This window comes from Akebia trifoliata, chromosome 16 (assembly GCF_017979445.1).
Source record: "Akebia trifoliata isolate Shusen 1 chromosome 16, ASM1797944v1, whole genome shotgun sequence".
Taxonomy (NCBI): Eukaryota; Viridiplantae; Streptophyta; class Magnoliopsida; order Ranunculales; family Lardizabalaceae; genus Akebia; species Akebia trifoliata.
In genome coordinates, this window is record NC_141390.1 from 19664218 (window position 1) to 19684593 (window position 20376).

At 34.4% G+C, this 20376-nt stretch overlaps 1 protein-coding gene across 1 annotated transcript; it reads right to left on the reverse strand.

The window, feature by feature from the left end:
- Positions 1-16765: 16765 nt before the first annotated feature.
- LOC147382746 (dynamin-related protein 4C-like) lies at positions 16766-19135 on the reverse strand. Its single transcript, XM_086429352.1, has one exon. The coding sequence runs from the start codon at positions 19021-19023 to the stop codon at positions 16966-16968; it is 2058 nt and encodes a 685-aa protein (XP_086285478.1). The 5' UTR covers positions 19024-19135; the 3' UTR covers positions 16766-16965.
- Between the last annotated feature and the right edge of the window lie 1241 nt (positions 19136-20376).

Genomic DNA, 20376 nt, shown 5'->3' on the forward strand with positions numbered 1-20376 from the left:
GATTATTTTGACTAACTGATCGATTGGGTTATTGCATGCGACTAGCATCCTGATTTGACACAAAAGGGTATTTTAGTACACTCCCAAGGTCCATATATTTTTATAAGTCATTTATTCAAAGAAATCAATTACTTTTCCTTTATCTTCTTTGTTTGTAAAACATTTTCTTTTGGAAAATCTTGTTCTTATGGAAAATACTTTTTCTGGAAAACATTGTTTTTAGAGAACACTTATTCTAGAAAATACTTCTTCTAGAAAACACTTTTCCTGAAAAATACTTTCCTTTTGTAAACTATTTTTCTTCTTTGAAAATGGGTTGAAACCTGAATTTAGAAAATAATTTGATTTCCAGTTTGATTTAAATGGCCTGGCCCATCATGATTGTTGGATCGAGATGGACTGACTCATTATGAATTATAATAAAAAATGTATTCTTTATTGGGTCGGTGCACCCATTTTAATAAGGTAAAACAAAAAGCTTTAATCCTTGAGGACAACTATACATTTTGATATCATTATTCACATACATTCATCATTCACAAGGTCCCATTCAATAAACAACTCAGGAACACCCACGATAAGTTCAAGTCGTGACGTACAGGGGAGGTTTTTAGACTCTAAGCTTACTATGTGCAATGCATTTTTATCTGGCCACCCTTGCCCAAGTAAACCTATATACCTCTCGAGCGCACTCAATCAGACGGTACGTGCTGACTTGGTTTGATATACCGTATAGGTAATAATCTAAAACTTTAACTCACTTCTCTGAAGCTAAAAACAACCAGTTTAATCCCCATATTAGAGGTGACGCGTGATGCTTGAGTAAAGTCACTCTTAAATCACCTATTTTCTAGAATAGGCATAGTCTATCCTCCTAGTACCGTAGTACATCGAAGTAGGATCTTGCTTAGGTATTGATTTTGACCAAGAAGTGCAATTGATGTACTTATATTATCTTTGATATACCTATGGGTACGAGTCAAGAGTTGTAGCTTTCATAAATGGTTTGGCATCCCACGAGGGAACCGACCACGTACTAGTACTACGTTGGCAAACGGGACATGTGACTGTGCGGCCTATAATAGGTCAAAGGCTCCGATCGCTCCAGCCTAGGTACATCGATATACCTTTCAAAGTCACCTGATCAGACAGTATTGATGCCCCAGTTTAATATACCCTAAGGTACGTGACTGTAGTTGTGATTTTCATGAATAATGTTGCATCTTTAAAGAGACCGGGCCACGCACTAGTGCCATGTTGGCTATATGGGACATGCAAGCGTGCAAAGCAGTAAATGTGCATGTGATGTGTGCAAAATAGGGTGGGATTTGTTCGGGGCCTTTTTTTTAAACAAATGGGCCCATGGGCCTGATCATATCATCATACATTGATACCACACATGAATATTAATCAAGATATTCAAAGTGTATTACATCACAATCAAAACCAGCACCTCACATATTTTAATCAAGATCGGCAATGTTAGATAAGCAATCAACATAAAGATCAATAATCAGATTTGATCGTTGAACCCAGCATACAATCCAAAAAATATTTATTTATATGATCCAATCAAGGGTTAATCTGGACTACCCTAAAACAAATTAGGATTTCAAAGTATATTAAATTAAAGATAGAATGATGTTTGAGGATGGGGAGATTATTTATTTATTTATATTATTATTATTTTTTAAAAATAATTTTTCCAAGGAAAATAATTTTCATTATTGCCATATCAATTTCTACGTTTTTTATTAGATAACAAACACCAATGGTGTGTTATAGAGACGAATTGATGCAACAATAACAAATTCTCCTTACTGAAAGTGGGCTATGTCCCTTACAACAATTGGGATAAAAAAACCCCCCACATTTACTTACAATACACCAATTCTTTGAGAAGTAAATAAATGTTTAAATATGGATCGGTATATTGCAAGAAAAAATTGGCGGGTTTAAGATTAGCCCAAGATAAGATCAACCAAGCAATCACAATTTCACCAATTAAATTAAAAAATACAACTCATTAAACCAATGTTTCTTGTTGGAAAAAAAAATTATGTAAAAAAAAAATCAGGAAAATTTTCAAAAAGGCTTAAACCCATAACTTCTCATTCGGGTGATACTTAAACAGAATTAATACCCGATGGGCTTATCTATTTGAGATCCGAGATACGAAAGAAAGTTTTTTTTTTTTTTCTAAAAGATTTAATTGATTGTAGAATTATTGAAAGAAAGGAAAAAAAGAAAAAAAAAAACGTCAAGGGGTAGTCCTATCATCCGATCAAACAAATCAGTTTTGATGAAAACAAGATTGTCCTTTACTATTTCATTGCTATGAACCCCATTAGCAAATCGATGTTCGTCGTCTATCTCTTTCTTTTTTCTTTGAATTGGTTTGAAAACCATGACAGCATAAATTTTTCTACGGCAATAAACATTGGCGGTTCTATTTAAAATAGTGGAAGTTCTTTTAAAATTTAAAACTAACCGATAAATGAAATCGGGATCCTAAAACTCTGAGATCCCCAGTGATTATTCCATAATAAGAAAATTCTGCAAGTTATGATCAGAAGAAGAGAAGGAAGAAGAAAAATAGAAAAAAAATCACAGATACTCTCGACACATCGGTCATCGATTTTGGATCAAATGATCTCACGATTCAGTCGAATAAAGCCACGAAACAAAGATTGGACCGATCACCAAGGCTCAAGTTCCTCTAAGGTACAATTACTAATCGATTTGGAATGTTTTTAAGTTCGATCTTGCATTTGAAACTTCAAATTTTTAACGATCTGACCCAGTGGACCTCGAAATTTCCTTCGACAGCAAGAAGTGAAATCGATTTTTTTTTTTTTTGATATAATCATTTAAGCCAGAATCGATTTCAAGAGGAAAGGACAGTTCTTAACTTTAAATCATGAGAAAATGATGATTTATGTAGAGTTCCAAGTTGATCTGGACTGACTTCCACCAATCAAATAGAGAGACTGAATCGGTTTCTAACAAAGACAATGAAGTTGGGTAAAAACTAATTTAAGAAGATGAAGTTGTGAAGGAAAAAAACAATTTTATTTATGGCACACCAATCACGCCAGCACATCATTGTTGTTAACAATGTTAAAAAACCTTTATTTGATGACTGTCCATGAACAACTCGACTAAATATATATATATATACCTACCAACAAATCAAACACTTACTAAAAAAAAAAAACTCCATGGTTCATTAGTTATCGCTCCATCCTCAATTAAATCTTTTGATATCTTTAATTATTTAGGGTCGTTCTAAATGACCCTCAATTGAATCATAAAAAAAAATTACCAAATCAAAGTATCCAAAAATTGAACCAAATGATATCAATGGGGGATAATACAAACCCAAAAATAACTTAACTAAAAATGAGTCAACACCCATTTTTCCACTTCATCATCATCTCAATATTCTGCATTATTTAGGGTCATCCCAAACGACCTTAAATTGAATCATAGCAAATAATATTTCATAATAATATGCTAAAAATGATGCCGAGAGAATATAATACAATCCTAAAAATAAACGAGTCAAATAAACAAAACAAAATATAAAAAGACTAGGTCTAAATGGCAATGTTCCCATACTTGGGGCTTTTCAAGTTTGATCCTCAAAAATCTCCAGTGGAGTCACCACTGAAAGCGCCCTCAATCCGTGGGGTGTACGGATCCGCTTTTGACTTTGAGGTTTGGGAGTCACCACCTAGTTATTACGGTTTAAGAACCGAACATCGACTCTAAATAGATAAGAAAAACTAATCTACAAAAGAAACTAGATCCGGGGATCATGTTACGGGGTTGGAAAGTATTAGGCACCAACCCCGCTCGATAAGCGTCGGTCTCTACTACTTCACAAAAATGATTACATTACAAAATAGATAAAAATAACAAATAATAATAATAAATAAATTAAAAAAAGTTACCATGAGGATTACAACGATTCCCTCAAAACTGGTAGAGAGTATCCTCGTATGTATTTTCTTGCTATTCGCCCGTCACCGGATCTGATTTTGATCTCCAAGTTGAGGTATTTTCTTCTTAGATCGGTGAGTTTTCTGAATTTTTTTATGGATTTCTGGATATTTTGGAAGGATTTTTAGATGTTTTTTAAATAAAAGTTGGGGTTTTGATGATAGGTAAGGGGTTAGGGCTTCAAAATTTAGATTTTAAAAAGGTTGTGGAGGCTCTTTGACCTACTTTTTATATGGGTTTCTCTTTGATACGAGATTAGGGTGTGGAGGCTCCTATTTATAGACTTTTTTGGGTAGAGTTAGTGTTTAATTAGATTTTCTTTAGGGTTTTAATTAGGATTTTGACTTTAGTCTTATGAGATTGACTTAGTCTTTTTATATTAGAGTTTTACTTAGGATTTTGACTTAAGTCTTATGAGATTGACTTGGTCTTTTTAGAATAGGATTTTAATTAGGATTTTGACTTAAGTCTTATAAGATTGACTAGGTCTCTTTAGATTAGGGTTTTAATTAGGATTTTGACCTGGTTTAAATTAATTTTATTAAGATTTTACTTTATATTAATTAATATTTTATTTATTAATTTCATAATTAAAAATTTTAAAAATTGAAAAATTACCGTTTTGCTTTCGAAGAGAACTTTTGTGTTTCAATTCAGTTTTTGATGTTTCGAAATGTTTTGGAATCAATTTTTCGTAAGGAATTCAATGGGATTATTGATTTGTATTATTTATGAAATTTTTTGGTATGAAATGGTCGCGAAACCTATGAGGTATTTTCGTAAGTTTGTCGAATTTGGTAAAAATTGGTGAAATGATTTATTTGGTTTCAATTTATTTTTTTATGTGTTTGAAAGGGTTTTCCTAAGCGTATTGTGGTTTTTACAGTTTTGTTAGTTTGAGATACTTCATCTGAATTTTTGAAATATATCTAGTAAGAAATAAAGTATTGGAATAATCATCCATCATTGAGAATCGTCACAACCAGGTTGACGAGTTGATTAATCAGGTAAGTGCAAAAATGAGGTGTCTACATAAGGGGTTGTTTATGTCTTCAAAAGTAGTCAAAAATATGAAATGACATGGCGAATGTCATATAAAAGATATGATAATAAGGCATCCAGTAGGCTCTATGGCGTGGGAAACTTTAGATAATAAATACTTATCATTTCATTATGAACCTCGGAATGCTAGACTTGGATTAGTCATTGATGACTTCACTCCTTTTTGTTACATGAGTACTTCTCATAGTACATGGCCCGTTGTTTTGATTCCATATAACCTTCCACCGAAGATGTGTATGAAGCAAACTTATTTATAATGTCGTTGTTTATTTCTGGTCTTAAGGCTCCTGTGAATGATATCGATGTGTACCTACAACCATTAATGGATGAATTACATGAATTGTGGATAGAAGCAGTTAAAACATATGATACATCAATAAAACATAATTTTCGGATGCATGCAGTGGTTTTATGGACTATCAGCGACTTTTCTGCATATGTTAACTTGTCAGGATGGAGCACTAAAGGAAAACTTGCTTGTCCATCCTGTCACAAGGATACTTGTTCAATACGATTGCATAAAGGAAAAAAAGAATATTATTTAGGACATCATCGATTTTTGCCACTCAATCATAAATTCTAACATAATAAAATATCTTTTAATGGCAGAAATGAGTTGGGAGATGCACCAAAACCATTGACAGGCGAGGATGTGCTCGATCAATTACATGACTACGATCAAATCATATTTGGTAAGGTAGATAAATATAAGGATGGGAGAAAAAAAAAAGAGATGATTGTAAATTACCAAAAAATTGAAAAAAGAAGAACATTTTTTTTAATTTACCGTATTGGAAAGATCTTTTGTTGCATCATAGTTTGGATGTTATGCACATTGAACAGAATGTTTGTGATAATGTGATCGAAACATTTTTGAACATTGAGGGTTCAACAAAAGACAGTTTCAATGCCGGTCGTGATATGCAATTAATGGGTATAAGAAAAGAACTTCACTCGATATCGAATAGGAAAAAATTGTTACTGCCACCTGCATGTTACACAATGTCTTCAGCTGAGAAAAAGAAGTTTTGTGAATGCTTGAAAGATGCAAAAGTACCAGATAATTATTCATGTAATTTCTCAAGGTGTGTTCAAGTCAAACAATGCAAGATATCAGGGCTCAAGAGTCACGATTGTCATGTTTTGATGTAACAATTTATTCCACTTGCACTAAGAGGAATCTTGCCTAGGAATGTGTATTTGATTTTGATTGAGCTATCCACAATTTTCAGACAATTATGTTGTAAGGTTTTAAGGATAGAGGACTTAGAATGCCTTGAATCTTATATTGCACTAACACTTTGCAAAATAAAGATGATATTTTCGCTAGCTTTCTTTGATATTATGGTGCATTTGCCTATTCATTTAGTCAGTAAGGCTAAGTTGGTCGAACCAGTGCAATATAAGTGGATGTATCCAATAGAAAAGTACTTTCATAGGCTAAAGTCATATGTGCGTGATAAAAATCATCTATAGGGTTCCATTGCTGAAGGGGTATCTTTGTGAAAAATCATTGATATTTGCCTGAGGTACTTGCATAGGATTGAAATGAGGTTCAATCGACCAATGCGTAATAGCGATGTTGTTGATGATGATTCAAGTGAAAATTTGTCAATTTTCAAAGAAAATGGCTGTGTTATAGGAAAGACAATCTCACAAATGTTGAGACGAAGTGAGTAGAAACAAGCTTGTCTGTACGTGCTAAATAACTATGATGAAATTGCTCCATTTGTTCGGTAAGATAAATCATTTCAAATCATTTTTATTTATATTCATAATTGATAGTAGTCCCTAATTAATGAAATAATTTATTGAACAGACAACATAAAGAGATGATTAAAGACACTCATAATCATATAAGTATTAGGGATGTGGAACGAACACATGTGAAGGAGTTCGCCGAGTGGTTTAAACATTATGTATATGATACATATCATCAAAATTAACCTACTTAAATATATTTTTAAATGTATTAATTTCATTCTTTGATCTTAATAGGTTTTACAAATGCGATTAAATGGTGAAGACGTAAATGAACAAATCTATTAGTTAGCTCTCGGCCCTTCTCATAATGTGATTTGTTTTAAAGGCTTCATTGTAAATGGTTTTAAATTTCCTACCAAAGAATGAGATAGTCAGAGAAAAATTCAAAATAGTATAGTATTTGTCTTTGTAGAAACACATAGTTTTGCAAGTGCTACGGACACTAATTCGATGACAGGTAATGTAGGATACTATGACATCCTAAATGATGTTTTAGAGTTAAAGAATCTAGGTGGGAATCATGTCATATTATTCAAATGTTATTGGTGGGATGTCATAAACCGTGGGGGATTCAAGCAAGATATATATGGTTTCAAGTGTGTGAATGTTACACGGGACCTTAACCACCAATGAACCATACATTCTTGCAAATCAAGCACAACAAATTTTTTATATAAAAGACAACACCCATTGTGATTGGCATGTTGTAATAAATAACAACTACGAGACTTATACAATATGGAGTCGAAATATGATGTAGTAGCAGAACCTTTCAAGATAATGAGCTAGGGTTACATCAAAATGAAATTGATAAAAATGATGATGTTATCACTTGGAATATGAATGATATCCAAGGAGTACTTGTTGAAGGATATGTTGGTAATGATCAAGGCTTCATTAATAATGATAATGACGATTACATCTAGTATATGATTGATTGTGTAAATTGTTATTTTTTTTATAATAATAATTTATTTTAATAAAATGAAATTACTCTGTCATTTGAAGAATATATTGATTTTAATTATTTGAGAAATTATTGGTTAGATATGTTGCTTAGAAAATCATCCAAGCAGGTGGTCCAACCGACAAAGGGGAGAAATAACTATAGTACTAGGAGGAGAGGGTCTACGCGAGGTGTAGGAAATTTTGGGCAAAAAGTAGGGCAGAAGATGTTAGTGGATTGGAAGGCTTATTGTCAGCCAATAGGAAAGAATGCTAGTCATTTTACACATTTCCTAGGATACATTGTGAGGCACTCTGGTCATTCCCCGTTGCAATTCAAGTCATGGACTGAGATTTCAGAGCATGCGATGGATTCCTTGTGGCGAGAGGTTCAAGTAAATATAGATTAGTTTATATTTTAGGTATTATTTCACGTTTGCCTTAACAATATGATATATGCTTATTATTCTTTTTGTAATATTTATTTTTTAGAGATTTGTCGAGATTGATGATGATAAAAGAGATTCGGTAATGCTATCCATGTCAATGAAATATAAAGATTGGAAGAATGACTTAAAATATAAGTACTTACAATTCGATACTGATGAGGAAAGATTGCTCAATATTCCTAACGACGTTTCAAAAGTCGATTGGACCTGGCTCATCCACTATTGAAGTACTCTTGAGGCTCAGGTATAAATTATTAAAAATTTGTTAATTAACAACTCTTTAAATTGAATTATATTATTATAATTTTATAAAATTTTTGTAGGTTGTATCTAAAAGTAATAGTGATAATAGAAAAAAAATTAGGTAATCAAACATGTTAGGGAGACAAAAAGTTGTGCTCAACATCATCATGAATTGGTGCATATCTAATATCGATCATTTTGATTATATCACTATATTCTAATATTCAATGTGATCTATGACATATATTAATATGATTATGTTTATGTTACTAAAGGCTTAGGATAGAGAATCGAGTTATTTACCTACCCGAACTGAAGTCTTTAGGAAAACCCATACTAAAAAAAATGGATTACCATCTGATCCTAAGTCGGTTGAGCTTATGGTATATAATCTTCAATAAATTTTAATATAATGTCAAAATAATAACTTTGAATAAGTTCATACTAATTAGTTCCTTTTTTTTTGTCTAGGCTAAAATGAAAATAGATTATGAAAAAAGTGGTGGATTAGATTTTACGCCTATAGGTGAGTAGATATTCACTGACGCGTTTGGACCAGATGGGCATGGTCTAGTGCGTACTTATGGTCTAGGCCTGACACCGAGTTCAGTTTTTGACTCCTCTTCTCGCTCATCTCGTACTATTTATGTTGAGATGAAATCTCAGTTGATTAATCTACAACAAACGTTAGAGGAAAGTAATCGAGAACATGAAGAAAAGTTTGTTGAGTTGTCAAATTAGAGTCAAGTGCAGGAACAAATGGCGCAGTACTTCCGCACCATGTTTCCAGATGGCCATCCTCTTGGCCAGTGATTATGAGACTTTTCCTATATACATGTTTGTCTTTCCCATAACATTAACTTCTTTTTTTATTATCTTCGTACAATACTTAAGACTATATTAGGTAACTCTGTATGTATTTGATAAAACTTTTTTAACTTTGCATGTATTAAGTAAAACCTTTTTAATTCTGCATGTATTAGGTAAAACTTTTTTAACTCCACCAATGTAAAATTAACATTTTACATGGTCGGTCCCAAGCCCGAATAAAGGAGAAGAGATAAGGTATGTCATGGATTCATCACTGTGCAAGTTCATTATTATTTTCTCTTCAGGAATCTATAATAGGTTTCATTTATGAAATTACTGCGCCAACGGTCAAATTTGACTTAATGGACTTTGTAACTTTCCATAGTCTACACTATAAGTACCACAATTTTTCTATTTTATCTGTGATGCTATTTGTATTTCATGTCTAACCTAGACTCACTTGCTAATTTTCTCCAATTACATCAATGGTCTAGATCTTTTTTCCTTTACTTTATTCATGGAATGGGTTTCCTTTATTAACTAATCCACATCTACATATTATAACGTTGTTTGGCCTCGTAGATTGAAAAGTTAGATGCTGTCAGAATCCATGACTTGGTTGAAAGGCTACAACTGTCTTAGCCAGTCAGAGAGACTGTTTACCGTCCGGAAAATCCTCAGTCAGCGAACAGCTCTTTTCTTGGTTGACAATGTAAACCGCAAATTTTCCGTAGTGTCTTCGTTCACTGGTCATCAACTCACCGTAATGGGGCATGTTTCTTAACCCGTTTTCTTACAACTCGCCGTAGTGGGGTATGTTTCTTGACTCGTTAGTGTTGTGAATAGACAGGATGTGGTTACTGTTGTAGGATACCCATTTAGAGGAGACACCATAGCAGTGACAAAGGGAGTGGTGTCGCGGATAGAGGTCTGATTGGTTATCACAAACTTTTTTGGCCAAGCACCATGACCATTAAATTTATTTTTATATATATATTTCCTTTTATTAACGAATTGCATCTCTCCATCTGTTTAATACAACTCTTTTTCTGCAAAACTTTTGCATTTGGTTCATAAGGAAAATTGTACAAACGGCATAAAAGTAGTTTGTCCTCCAATAAGGGGATGAAGAAAATACTAAATGGATCTCGTCAGATGTGTCCAACCAGATTGCATATGTAATTGATTCCCATTTGCTTACGTAATTGATTTGTTGATTCTAGAGGCTGCTTTAATAATGTTGAATACCCATTTACTTTGTTTCATTGGAGGGGCATTTTCTTGTTTTATAAGAATTTTCACTTTTAGGGAATTTTGTGATGGGTATCGGAAACCCATTAGCTTTTTAATTCGAATGTTGAATTTTGATGCCCATTTTCTTATTTCATAGGAATTGTTGCTTTCAATTGTAGTTAGATTATTAAAAAGCCCTCCTTTTCTATGGTCCAGTAGACAGGCTGTGGTTTAGGCATAAACTACTATGTGACTTTAAACGAAAAATAATAATGTACAAAATCGGTAATATTTACACCCACTTTTACTTTCAATAGGCAAAGAATGCCCTAAGGAAATGTTTTCAACAGGACATTTACTAATGTTAACTGCATTATATCTTGATATCGTTTTAAGATTTGAAAGCTTTGGCAGCATTTGAAGAAAAGTCTACCTGAGGGGTTAAACACAAAGCAAAACACAGTGATGATGGACCATTTGGGATAACTGCTACATGCCTTGAAACATTTATAAAAAGCTATGCTGGATATTCCGTTATCGCATATATATTAGGCATAGGTGACAGGTAATCATCAGTTTTAGACTTTTAGTTCTGAAATGAGAGTATATCATAGAAATGCTCTGGCTATGTTTCTTTTGAGGGAAATGTTCAGCACCAAACATTTTGGCAAAATATTTTTCAAAACATGGGTTAGAAGTTTTGGAATTGGCTGAGTTTTGGTGAGGATGATCTCTATGGTGAGGAGATCATCATCACAAAAAATCAGCCCATTCCAAAACTTCTAACCCCATCAAAAATGGTTTACAAAAAATGGACGGTCCACGATTTTTCAACTTGTAAACATGGGGCTAGGAGTTTTGGAATGGGCTGATTTTTGGTGAGGATGATCTCCTCACCGTAGAGATCATCCTCACCAAAAATTAGCCCATTCCAAAACTTCTAACCCATGTAGGAAAAAAATGGTTGGCTAAAATGTTGGCCAAAGTGTTTGGTGCTGAACGGGACCCTTCTTTTGATTGGTATAAATGCTCTGTATATTTGTTGTTTAATGAAAGTAATCTTTTGGACTTTAATCTTGAAGAATCTAAAGATTGTCAAATTTACCTTGAATCTTAAAATGAATAAATAATGTGGAACTCAAAAAGATATCTAAGGATTATTCAAAAGAAAATAATTTAAATTGAAAAGGAGGATGAAAGTTAAAAAAAATAAAATAAAACAACGCACTTCGACTGCTACCTTAGATCTTTTGTGCTTCATCTGTGAAAACTTGTATCATGGGTTGCAACCCAAAGGCAGCCTAGCTATTGTAGTTGTATTGGGCTGAGTGGAATTTTGATGATTCATTTCAGAACTCCTTAAAGACATAATTTGATCCATTTGGGTCTATAGAAGCTCATACATTGCCATTTGGACATTATTGCATATACATGCAAGTGAAATTCTATCTGTGGCCATTGTCAATCCGCATGGTCATATATAAGATATAACAAGTAGAAACATATATTCTCATATAAATAACACCTAATGAAACATAAAAATAGCTTTCTCTCCGTTGAGAATCTCTTACTTTTCCTTCTTAGTTATTTGAATTTAGTTTAAGTACTTTGTACAATTTGTTAAAAACAATGTAGAATCTTGATAGATTATTTTAACCATATGCAATACACCATTATAAGAATCCTTCCTAATCTTTATATGTAATTGACATCTCAAGTTGGTTATCCCATTTAACTTTTGCTCCTTGTCGCATGTTATCTTTCCTGGAAAATTGTTTCATACATGAAGAAATTGATGTTCTTGGATTGTACGCATCTAGACAACCTTCTTCTCAGGGATGATGGGCGCCTCTTTCTTGTTGATTTTGGTTTTATCCTTGGCCGAGATCCTAAGCCATTTCCACCACCGATGAAACTTTGCAAAGAAATGATCAAGGCCATGGGTGGAGCAGAAATTTATGTTTTTCTTCTTTTTTCTGATTACATCACATGTTTTTTACGGTTGGTTTAAGATCCTGCGAAAAGTTGTCAAATATTATACATGTTCACTTCTTGGATTGGTTACAACTTACAACTAATTGCATATTTTTTAACTGTCCAACATTCCTGACATAGCTTGTGATCCCGAGAAAGGCATTCTCAAGGTGGACTCCCTTCACATTTTCTCCATGTCTTCTCTTAAGAATGACTTACGTTGTTTGTTTTAATTAAGGGGTTCTATTTTTTAATGCTTACGAGCTCCAAGAGAAGTTTTGGTTGGACGACCCTTTGTATCTAGTAACTAAGGTAAAAGTCTCTTTATTTTATTTGTTTTTTGTTCTGTTTATTAAACTTTTCCTGAATTTTCTCAAAATAACTTTCATCTGTTTTCTTATGATTTAATAAATACTTATTTTCTCATTTACGCCCAGTGTGAAGATTGAAGGCTTATAGTACTATCGGAGCAAGGCGATATATTATATGTACAAAGAGTTTACAAGGTTGGCTTTTGTAAATTTACAGTGGGGGGACTGAGCTGTAGGCATTTCGAATTTTTTTTGGTAAGCTGATAGAATTGATGTATGCGCTGGGCTGGCTTTAGTAAATTGTTTTTATTTTAACAAAATAGCATATACCGACGGACTTAGAAAATCTGTCTGTATAAGATATAGCAACAGCAAATAATACTATTGGTAAAGATGTAAACAAACAAATGAAAACAAAATTTCCGCAAGAAATTTTTTTCAAAAAATAATGGATATAGTGACGGAAATTTTATTACGTCGTTGCTAAAACAATTATCGACACTACCAACCCTGGTGAGTGCCGACGAAAAATCTCTCTGTTGGTATATTATTCTGTGATGAACTTATGCGGATTTATCGACAAATCTAACCGTCGGTATAAGTCCCTTTTCTAGTAGTGTTTTGGGGAGATAATTCAAGGGATTTTATTAGAAGTTGAAGAAAAATGATATTTAACTCATTTCTTATTAGCATAAGAAAGAAGATTTAAGTGAAAGTGATAATACCAATTTAATAACATAGGATATCTCAAATATAGTTTCTCGAACGAAGTACCCTTCAGTTTGGGTCTTTGTTAGCCATTATGGATCATGTCCCTCTAGCACAACCCGACCCAATCTTCATGTTAGAAAATAATCCAGAAATATTGGAGGAATATGAGGCTTAAGATTCTGTTGAAAAGGAAGGAAAATTACCTTTCAATCAGGATCCAAGTCTCTTGGATTACTACTTGGATTTGGGTACTGCTACAACAACTATGAAACACACCCCAAGACCATGCTCTCAGGTCTCCGAAGTTAACAATGTCTTAAAGGCCATTTATGCTGCTACCTCTAACCATGTCTAGCATTACATGGAATATAATAGTGATTATAAATTCCTCTTCTGAGAACCGCATTTCTGTATCCTGAGGAGAGCACATCTACGGTTCCGAGCTTGTCACGTTAGGTAATTTGATTGAGTTGCCACGTGCCTAAGTCAGATTATCGGCACTCAAGATTAAATCCTCCATTTATTTCGATATTAGAGCCCATGTCTAAGGAGATCACTAATTTTCAAAGAATTTCTAGAAAATTCAAAACTACATAAGATTTTTCCAATGCTGCTATTTCAAACCAGGGTTCCATCTGGTTTTGTTGGTCTTATGATCCCTCAAAAATCAAGTCGATTCATAAAGCGAATCAATTCATGTTATTGAAAGCAGCTATGGAGAACAAGATTGTTAATATTTGTTTTATTAGAGCTTCGTGCATGGTGGATGAGAGAAAGGTTTTGTGGCAAGAAATTAAAATTTTGACTAGTCCAATTGAGAATTTAATGGTAGTAGGAGATTTTAACACAATTTTGCACCCAGATGAGAAAAAGGGAGGGAGATTTCGGATTGGCCAATTTGAGCTTTTACCACTTTTTTGTTGTTTTATAAAAAGGGTATTTATTTTATATATATGCATTTGACTTGCAATCATGGTAGATTTTATTCTTTGGACTGTTTATGATTTTTTATGCAATGATCCATTGATAATTAGTAAGTGTATTATTCATGTTTAGTTAGCCGTCTTGGTCTTTCTAGGCACCTAAGCCATAAGCTTCACTTACTCCTCTTGCCTCATATAGGATTGCCTTGGACTTAAATTATGGTCTTGGTGGTGCTTGAATATCATATAATTAGTATTTGAGAATGAAAACCATTGCAGTAAATACTTCAACATTGGCATAAAAGGAAACAGAGATTATTGCCACTGTTAATGCTTAGCCACCCCACTGAGAAAAAATCCTGGCCTCACCCCTAAATATGTGTGTTGGAGCACAATCATCGTACACAACCTCGATAGAAGATTTTCCATAGATGGATTTGACTTATTTGCTAAAACACACTTTTCTTTTCTATTATTTCCCCTATTTTATTTTTCGATTCTACAATGGGTTGGCTATCCATTCTCATATCTTTATTTACATAAATATGAATATTGTCCTTGTCTATATGCATAGAGTTATCATATTTTTATGGCCTGCCAAGTAACATGTGTCAATAGCATCACAGACATGATATCCTCTTATAGAAAATAGAATTTAATATCTTTCAAATACATTTTTTGGCGAGTGAGATTGGTGGTTGGTAATTAGTTAGTAGGTGGGGATAGGTTTGGAACCCAAGCTATGGTATCAAAACTCACAAACTTTAACCAACTCACAAGCGATCGAGTTATTGGCTCGTCCGACCCGGCAGCATTCATGAGTCGCTCGTTCAACTGTCCCTCGGAGACACGGTCGAGAAGTGCCATGCATGGTCGCCCCCCGTCCTTTCTTTCTCTCGGTCCCAGCGAAGAAAACGTAAGTGCGCTCCTGCGCACGTAGGCCAGAACATGACGGAACTACACCTGATATCAGTAGTGACGTCAGTTAAGCCGTAGTTAGCTAGTAGCCGCTTAACTGACTACACTTTCTCTTCGGCCCTGACGGAACTACACTAATTATCTCGATTGTGTACAAAGAAAGGTCTTTTCTGTTTTTAAGTTTAATTTGTCCTCGGTCATGAGGAGATTGTTGTCTCTATCCCAAAGCGATAAGTAAATCTTCAATAACATGTCTTCAATTGAAGACAGCTGTTAATTTATCTAACCAGCTGTTAGACCTAATATAAACTGCTGATTAAATAGAAACAGTGGGTCCTGCAGTTGAATTTGACCAAACAATGCTTATCACACATAAATAAACTCTAAAAATATCAATCCAATCGCTGATCGATTGGATTGATATTTTCAATCGTGGATTGGATCTGTCCACGTGCCTATTATTTTGTATTATTTTGACCATGATTTGAAAGTCAGAAATCACCAATCGTGCTGGTTTTTCATGTTTGATGAATGCCAAAATATTCATGCATTAGTGGGCCCAAAAGGGTGTTCCAAGGACATGTTATTGAAGATTTACTTATCGCTTTGGGATAGAGACAACAATCTCCTCATGACCGAGGACATCTCTTCATCATCATAGGTACTCCCTTCACCATCTTCCAATGAATTCTTTTCTTCCTTCCTTTCAAGGTCTGATTGTGAGAATTATCTAAAACAATGTAACTTGTAATTATACTTGTGAGTAATTCAATAAATAAAAAAGGGGGTCCCTCTTTGTAATTGAGGGTATCAATTCTATCCCTCAAGAACTTGCAAGAATTATCTTAGACAATATACCTTGTAATTATAACTGTGAGCAATTCGGTTCAATTCGACACCAAGGTCCGTCGAATTTACCACTTTTTCAAGTAGTGAACCCCAGCTTTCCAATCAAGAAATTAAAAGTATAAATCCTAATTCTTGAACTAAGCATTTGACGTAGAGACCATCCACTTGTGGTAATATATTTCTAATTGAACCCCTTGTATACTTCTAAATTTCAAATTTAGTCACAATGGATCCTCTTGAAAATGTTGTTACTGTCAACTGCCTTAGTGTTCAATTACATGTAAACAGGGGAGATGGCATGATAGTTGATACATTTTCTTATACCAAAAAAAAAAAAAAAAAAAAGACTTGGTAGAATTAATAGTATAAAATAATATTTCTAAATAGGGTAAGTTGCAATTATTAGTTTGTAAGCTAAAAAGATTTAGATTAATTATACTTTTCTTTTAATCTTCTAAACCCTTTACGGTTCTATTTCTTTTAATACACTTTCAGCAAAGCTATTTCTTTTAACTTGCTTCTTAATCAGTAAGATAGATGGGTCATCCCTTGAACTCTGTATCGCCACACATCATAATAGAGAAAGAAAACAAATTAACAAGTCCTATAGTTTAAAGAGAATAATTACAAAACACTCACAACCATTTATAGTTATATACTACTAGTAATAGGAAGGGCTCTATAAGAGTATAGAGAGCAACTAAAAACATAAAAAGAAAAATCAAAACACACAAAACAGAACAATCATACAAAAAAAAACCAAAAACACTAAAAGGTACAATCACTATTGGCAGAAATGCGATCCAGGATCTTCGACACCACCTCTTTAGATTCCTTAAGTTTCTTAATACTCTGGTTCAATTTCACACGCTTGGCAGTGATAGAAGGCGATTCCTCCAGCATCCTTTCGATACCTCCATTACGTGGCTCCATTAACTCGTTCACAATCTCCTTCTCCATCTCTTTGTTCACCAGGTTCTGAATACTGAACAAAAGATGGAGTCCCAAACTATCAACCAACCTCCTCAAAACAATCTTCCAATAAGCAGTTACTCTCATTTTCATATCGAACGCTTGATCTAACGCCGTGCAATACTCCCACAGATGACCAATCTCAACTTCGCCCAATCCTTCAAGCTTTAACATTTTGAATCCAAAGCGTCCGTCGAGTTCATTAATGGCCCTCCTGAGGGTGTCTTGTTGTGCCATTAGTTGATTCCATGTCAACATGTACTCGGGATTACATGTATAATCTGCGAGCTTCTCCATCTCTACGATCTCGTTCACTCGATTGATGGACAGATCTCTCATCTTCGTAATCAGATTACGTGCTGCTCTTATGGTAGAAAATTGAAGTTGAGGGTAAGATTCCGAGTGAAACATTAGCACACGTACAACTATACCTTCTATGTAATTCCAAGCGTTCTGAGCAAATTCAACAGGAGTGTCCGAGACTTCCTTCACCCTTCTCTGTAAGATAGTGAGGAATGCGGTACGAGGAAGGAAATTTGGAAGTCCAATCCCTTTAGTTTCCTCTAAAATTCTAATTTCCTGCATTAAAAATTTCTCCATGGAGAGCTTTTTGTTGGACTTCAACCGAAGCTCTTCCGAGTAGTTATTGAGCATTTCTGCCATTCGAGCGGTGCAGTGCATCTCTTCTTCATCTGGGTATTCTTCGAATTCTCCTCTGATCAAGATTTTCTTCAGAGTCTCTTTTGAAGATCCAAGAATCCGCATAAAAGCCGTCATAGCATCAGCAACAGTAGACAAATTCTGAGGCATTCTGTTTAGATCAGATACATTCTGATTCAACTTCTCGTTGATCTTCTTCACAATATCAGGCAAGCATTTGGCTATGCTACTTGCTTGGATTTGCACCAGTTTTTTAGCCAAAACTGGGATACCCACTATAGATTTATCAATCTTAGACAAAAGTGGGTGTGATTTGAATAATTTCGCCTCTTCAATCCTTGCTTCTTCATAGGTCTCATCGCCGATACGATTCCTCACACAAACATAACCAAGCCCAATACCAACATCATCAGAAGTGACTTTCTCCTGCAGACCTTCAGGGGCTTTATCAGATTTAGTAACAACAGCCAAAGTCCTCAGACCAGTTTTATCGACTCTTTGAGACATCCTAATTGACTCACAAGTTGGGAAATCAACAGTAGCCGATAAAACATTGAGAATTATGCTCTCTTGGGGACTTATATATTCCATAATAATACTAGAAATCTGCTCATATATGTCTTCGGGTTGGCCATGAACAGGTACTCTAGTAATACCAGGCAAATCAACCATGGTAAGATCCGGAACGCCATTTTTTTTTACAACGAGAGTAAGAGGGGTGTGGGAGATGCACTTTCCACCACCAGCTATCTCATCAGTAGCAGTTGAAATGGCTTCGGCAATGTGAGTTTCGTCTGTGGGCACCACCTTGTCATGAAATTCCAATTGTAGCTCTGGTTCGGGTGTTGGGTGATTTTGAAGGCGCATTATGAGTGGGACGCGAGTGCAGATGCCTTGACCACGAGGGAGACTTATGCCGGCCAGGGACTCAAGCACACTCGACTTTCCGGATGACTGATCGCCTACGACGACAATGGTGGGTAACTCTATGCCTTCTTGCATGACTTTTAGGTGGCGAAGGTTATCGATAGCGTCGAGAAGAGGTCGAATTCTGTCGTTGTAGTTGGACACAAGAGGTGTAGTATGTACTGTGGGCTGTGTTTCTTCATCACTGAGGTTGTTGAGACCGAATCTTCCCATTTTATCTTGTAAAGAAGAGGATGCACAACAATGTAGAGAGTCAGATTTCATCATCTGAGAAAAGAGTGAGTGTAAGAGCAAGAGTAAGAGTAAGAGTTAGAGAGGTGAGGGGGAGAGGTTGCTAACTTCATGGTTCATACATCACTCCTCGGAGGTTTTTATAATGGTTGGAGGAAACAATAGAGAATCTAAATTTCTGTTATTTTTCATTTTATTTTATTTTCTTTCCTTTTCATACATCTTTCCTCTTCCTTCTTTGATTCGTCTTTTTTACTTTTTTTTTTTTTTCCCTCTTTTCTTCTTTCTTACTCACTAAGTTTCCACTTCTCCAGTACGATGCAATAAATCCCATAGCAATTGTACAAAAAGTCCTCAAACTTACGTCGGTCGAGATGACCAACCTGTACGATGATATAGGTTTCCCACTTTTCTCTTACTAAGGCTCTTCATTGCTGTCTTCCACAAAGAATATAGTACTGGTCCAATGTTGGATTTTGAGTTGACTCACACACACCTGAATCAGGTTGAAAATGAATATCAGGTTAGAAATCTATTTCTAAAATCCTTAATTTTTCTCTCCAAAATCTATCTCCTTCCGGCACTTTAACATTTTTAACATTCCAACCTTGATTTGTCTATCCAAAAATCTATTAATCTTGGAGCTCTTAAACCTGATGGACTTTGCTTTCAATCCATCAGCTTCAACTTCTAAACTCTTTAAAAAATTTTATCATTTTCAAATTCTTAAATCCATTCTACCTTATTTTCAATTTATATCTTCAACCTCTTAAAGTAAATCTTTTTATACACAACAAGGTTTTAATGATGATAATGAGGGCATTAATTTTAGGTTACTAAACATTTTAATTAGACATTTTTTTTCTTTGGAAGATTTTTTATTTTATTTTAATTAAACTTGTTCAAGTCGACATGACTTGACTCTATGAACATCCAAGTCAACTCGGGTTTATAGTTTTAGCGTATTTTTTGTTTACTTTATTCTGTTTTAACTTTTTATTTAAAAAAAAAAAATTGTGGTCGAAAGTGGTGCGAACAATGTAAAGATGTGAATGGAGGCTATCAACATTTGTTAAACCTCACTTTCGTTTTTTTTTCTTTATTTTCTTTTTTACTTGACTTTTCTTTTCTCATATTCTTCTTACTTCTCTCCTAAGTTTAAAAGCAAACCTGAAAAATGCTGAAAATGACTTAAAATAACTCTCAAAGTAGCGTGTCTAAATCATAGTTGCTTTTTCCCAAGACGAATATTATACATAGGGCTGCAATCCAAACGGATGGAGAGTAAACCCTGGCTCAACCCAAGTGATGGTACCTTCAACCCGATCATAGGGCTTGAGTTCACCAACCCGAACTTCATCTTCTAAAATTAGGTTAAGATTGGGTTAA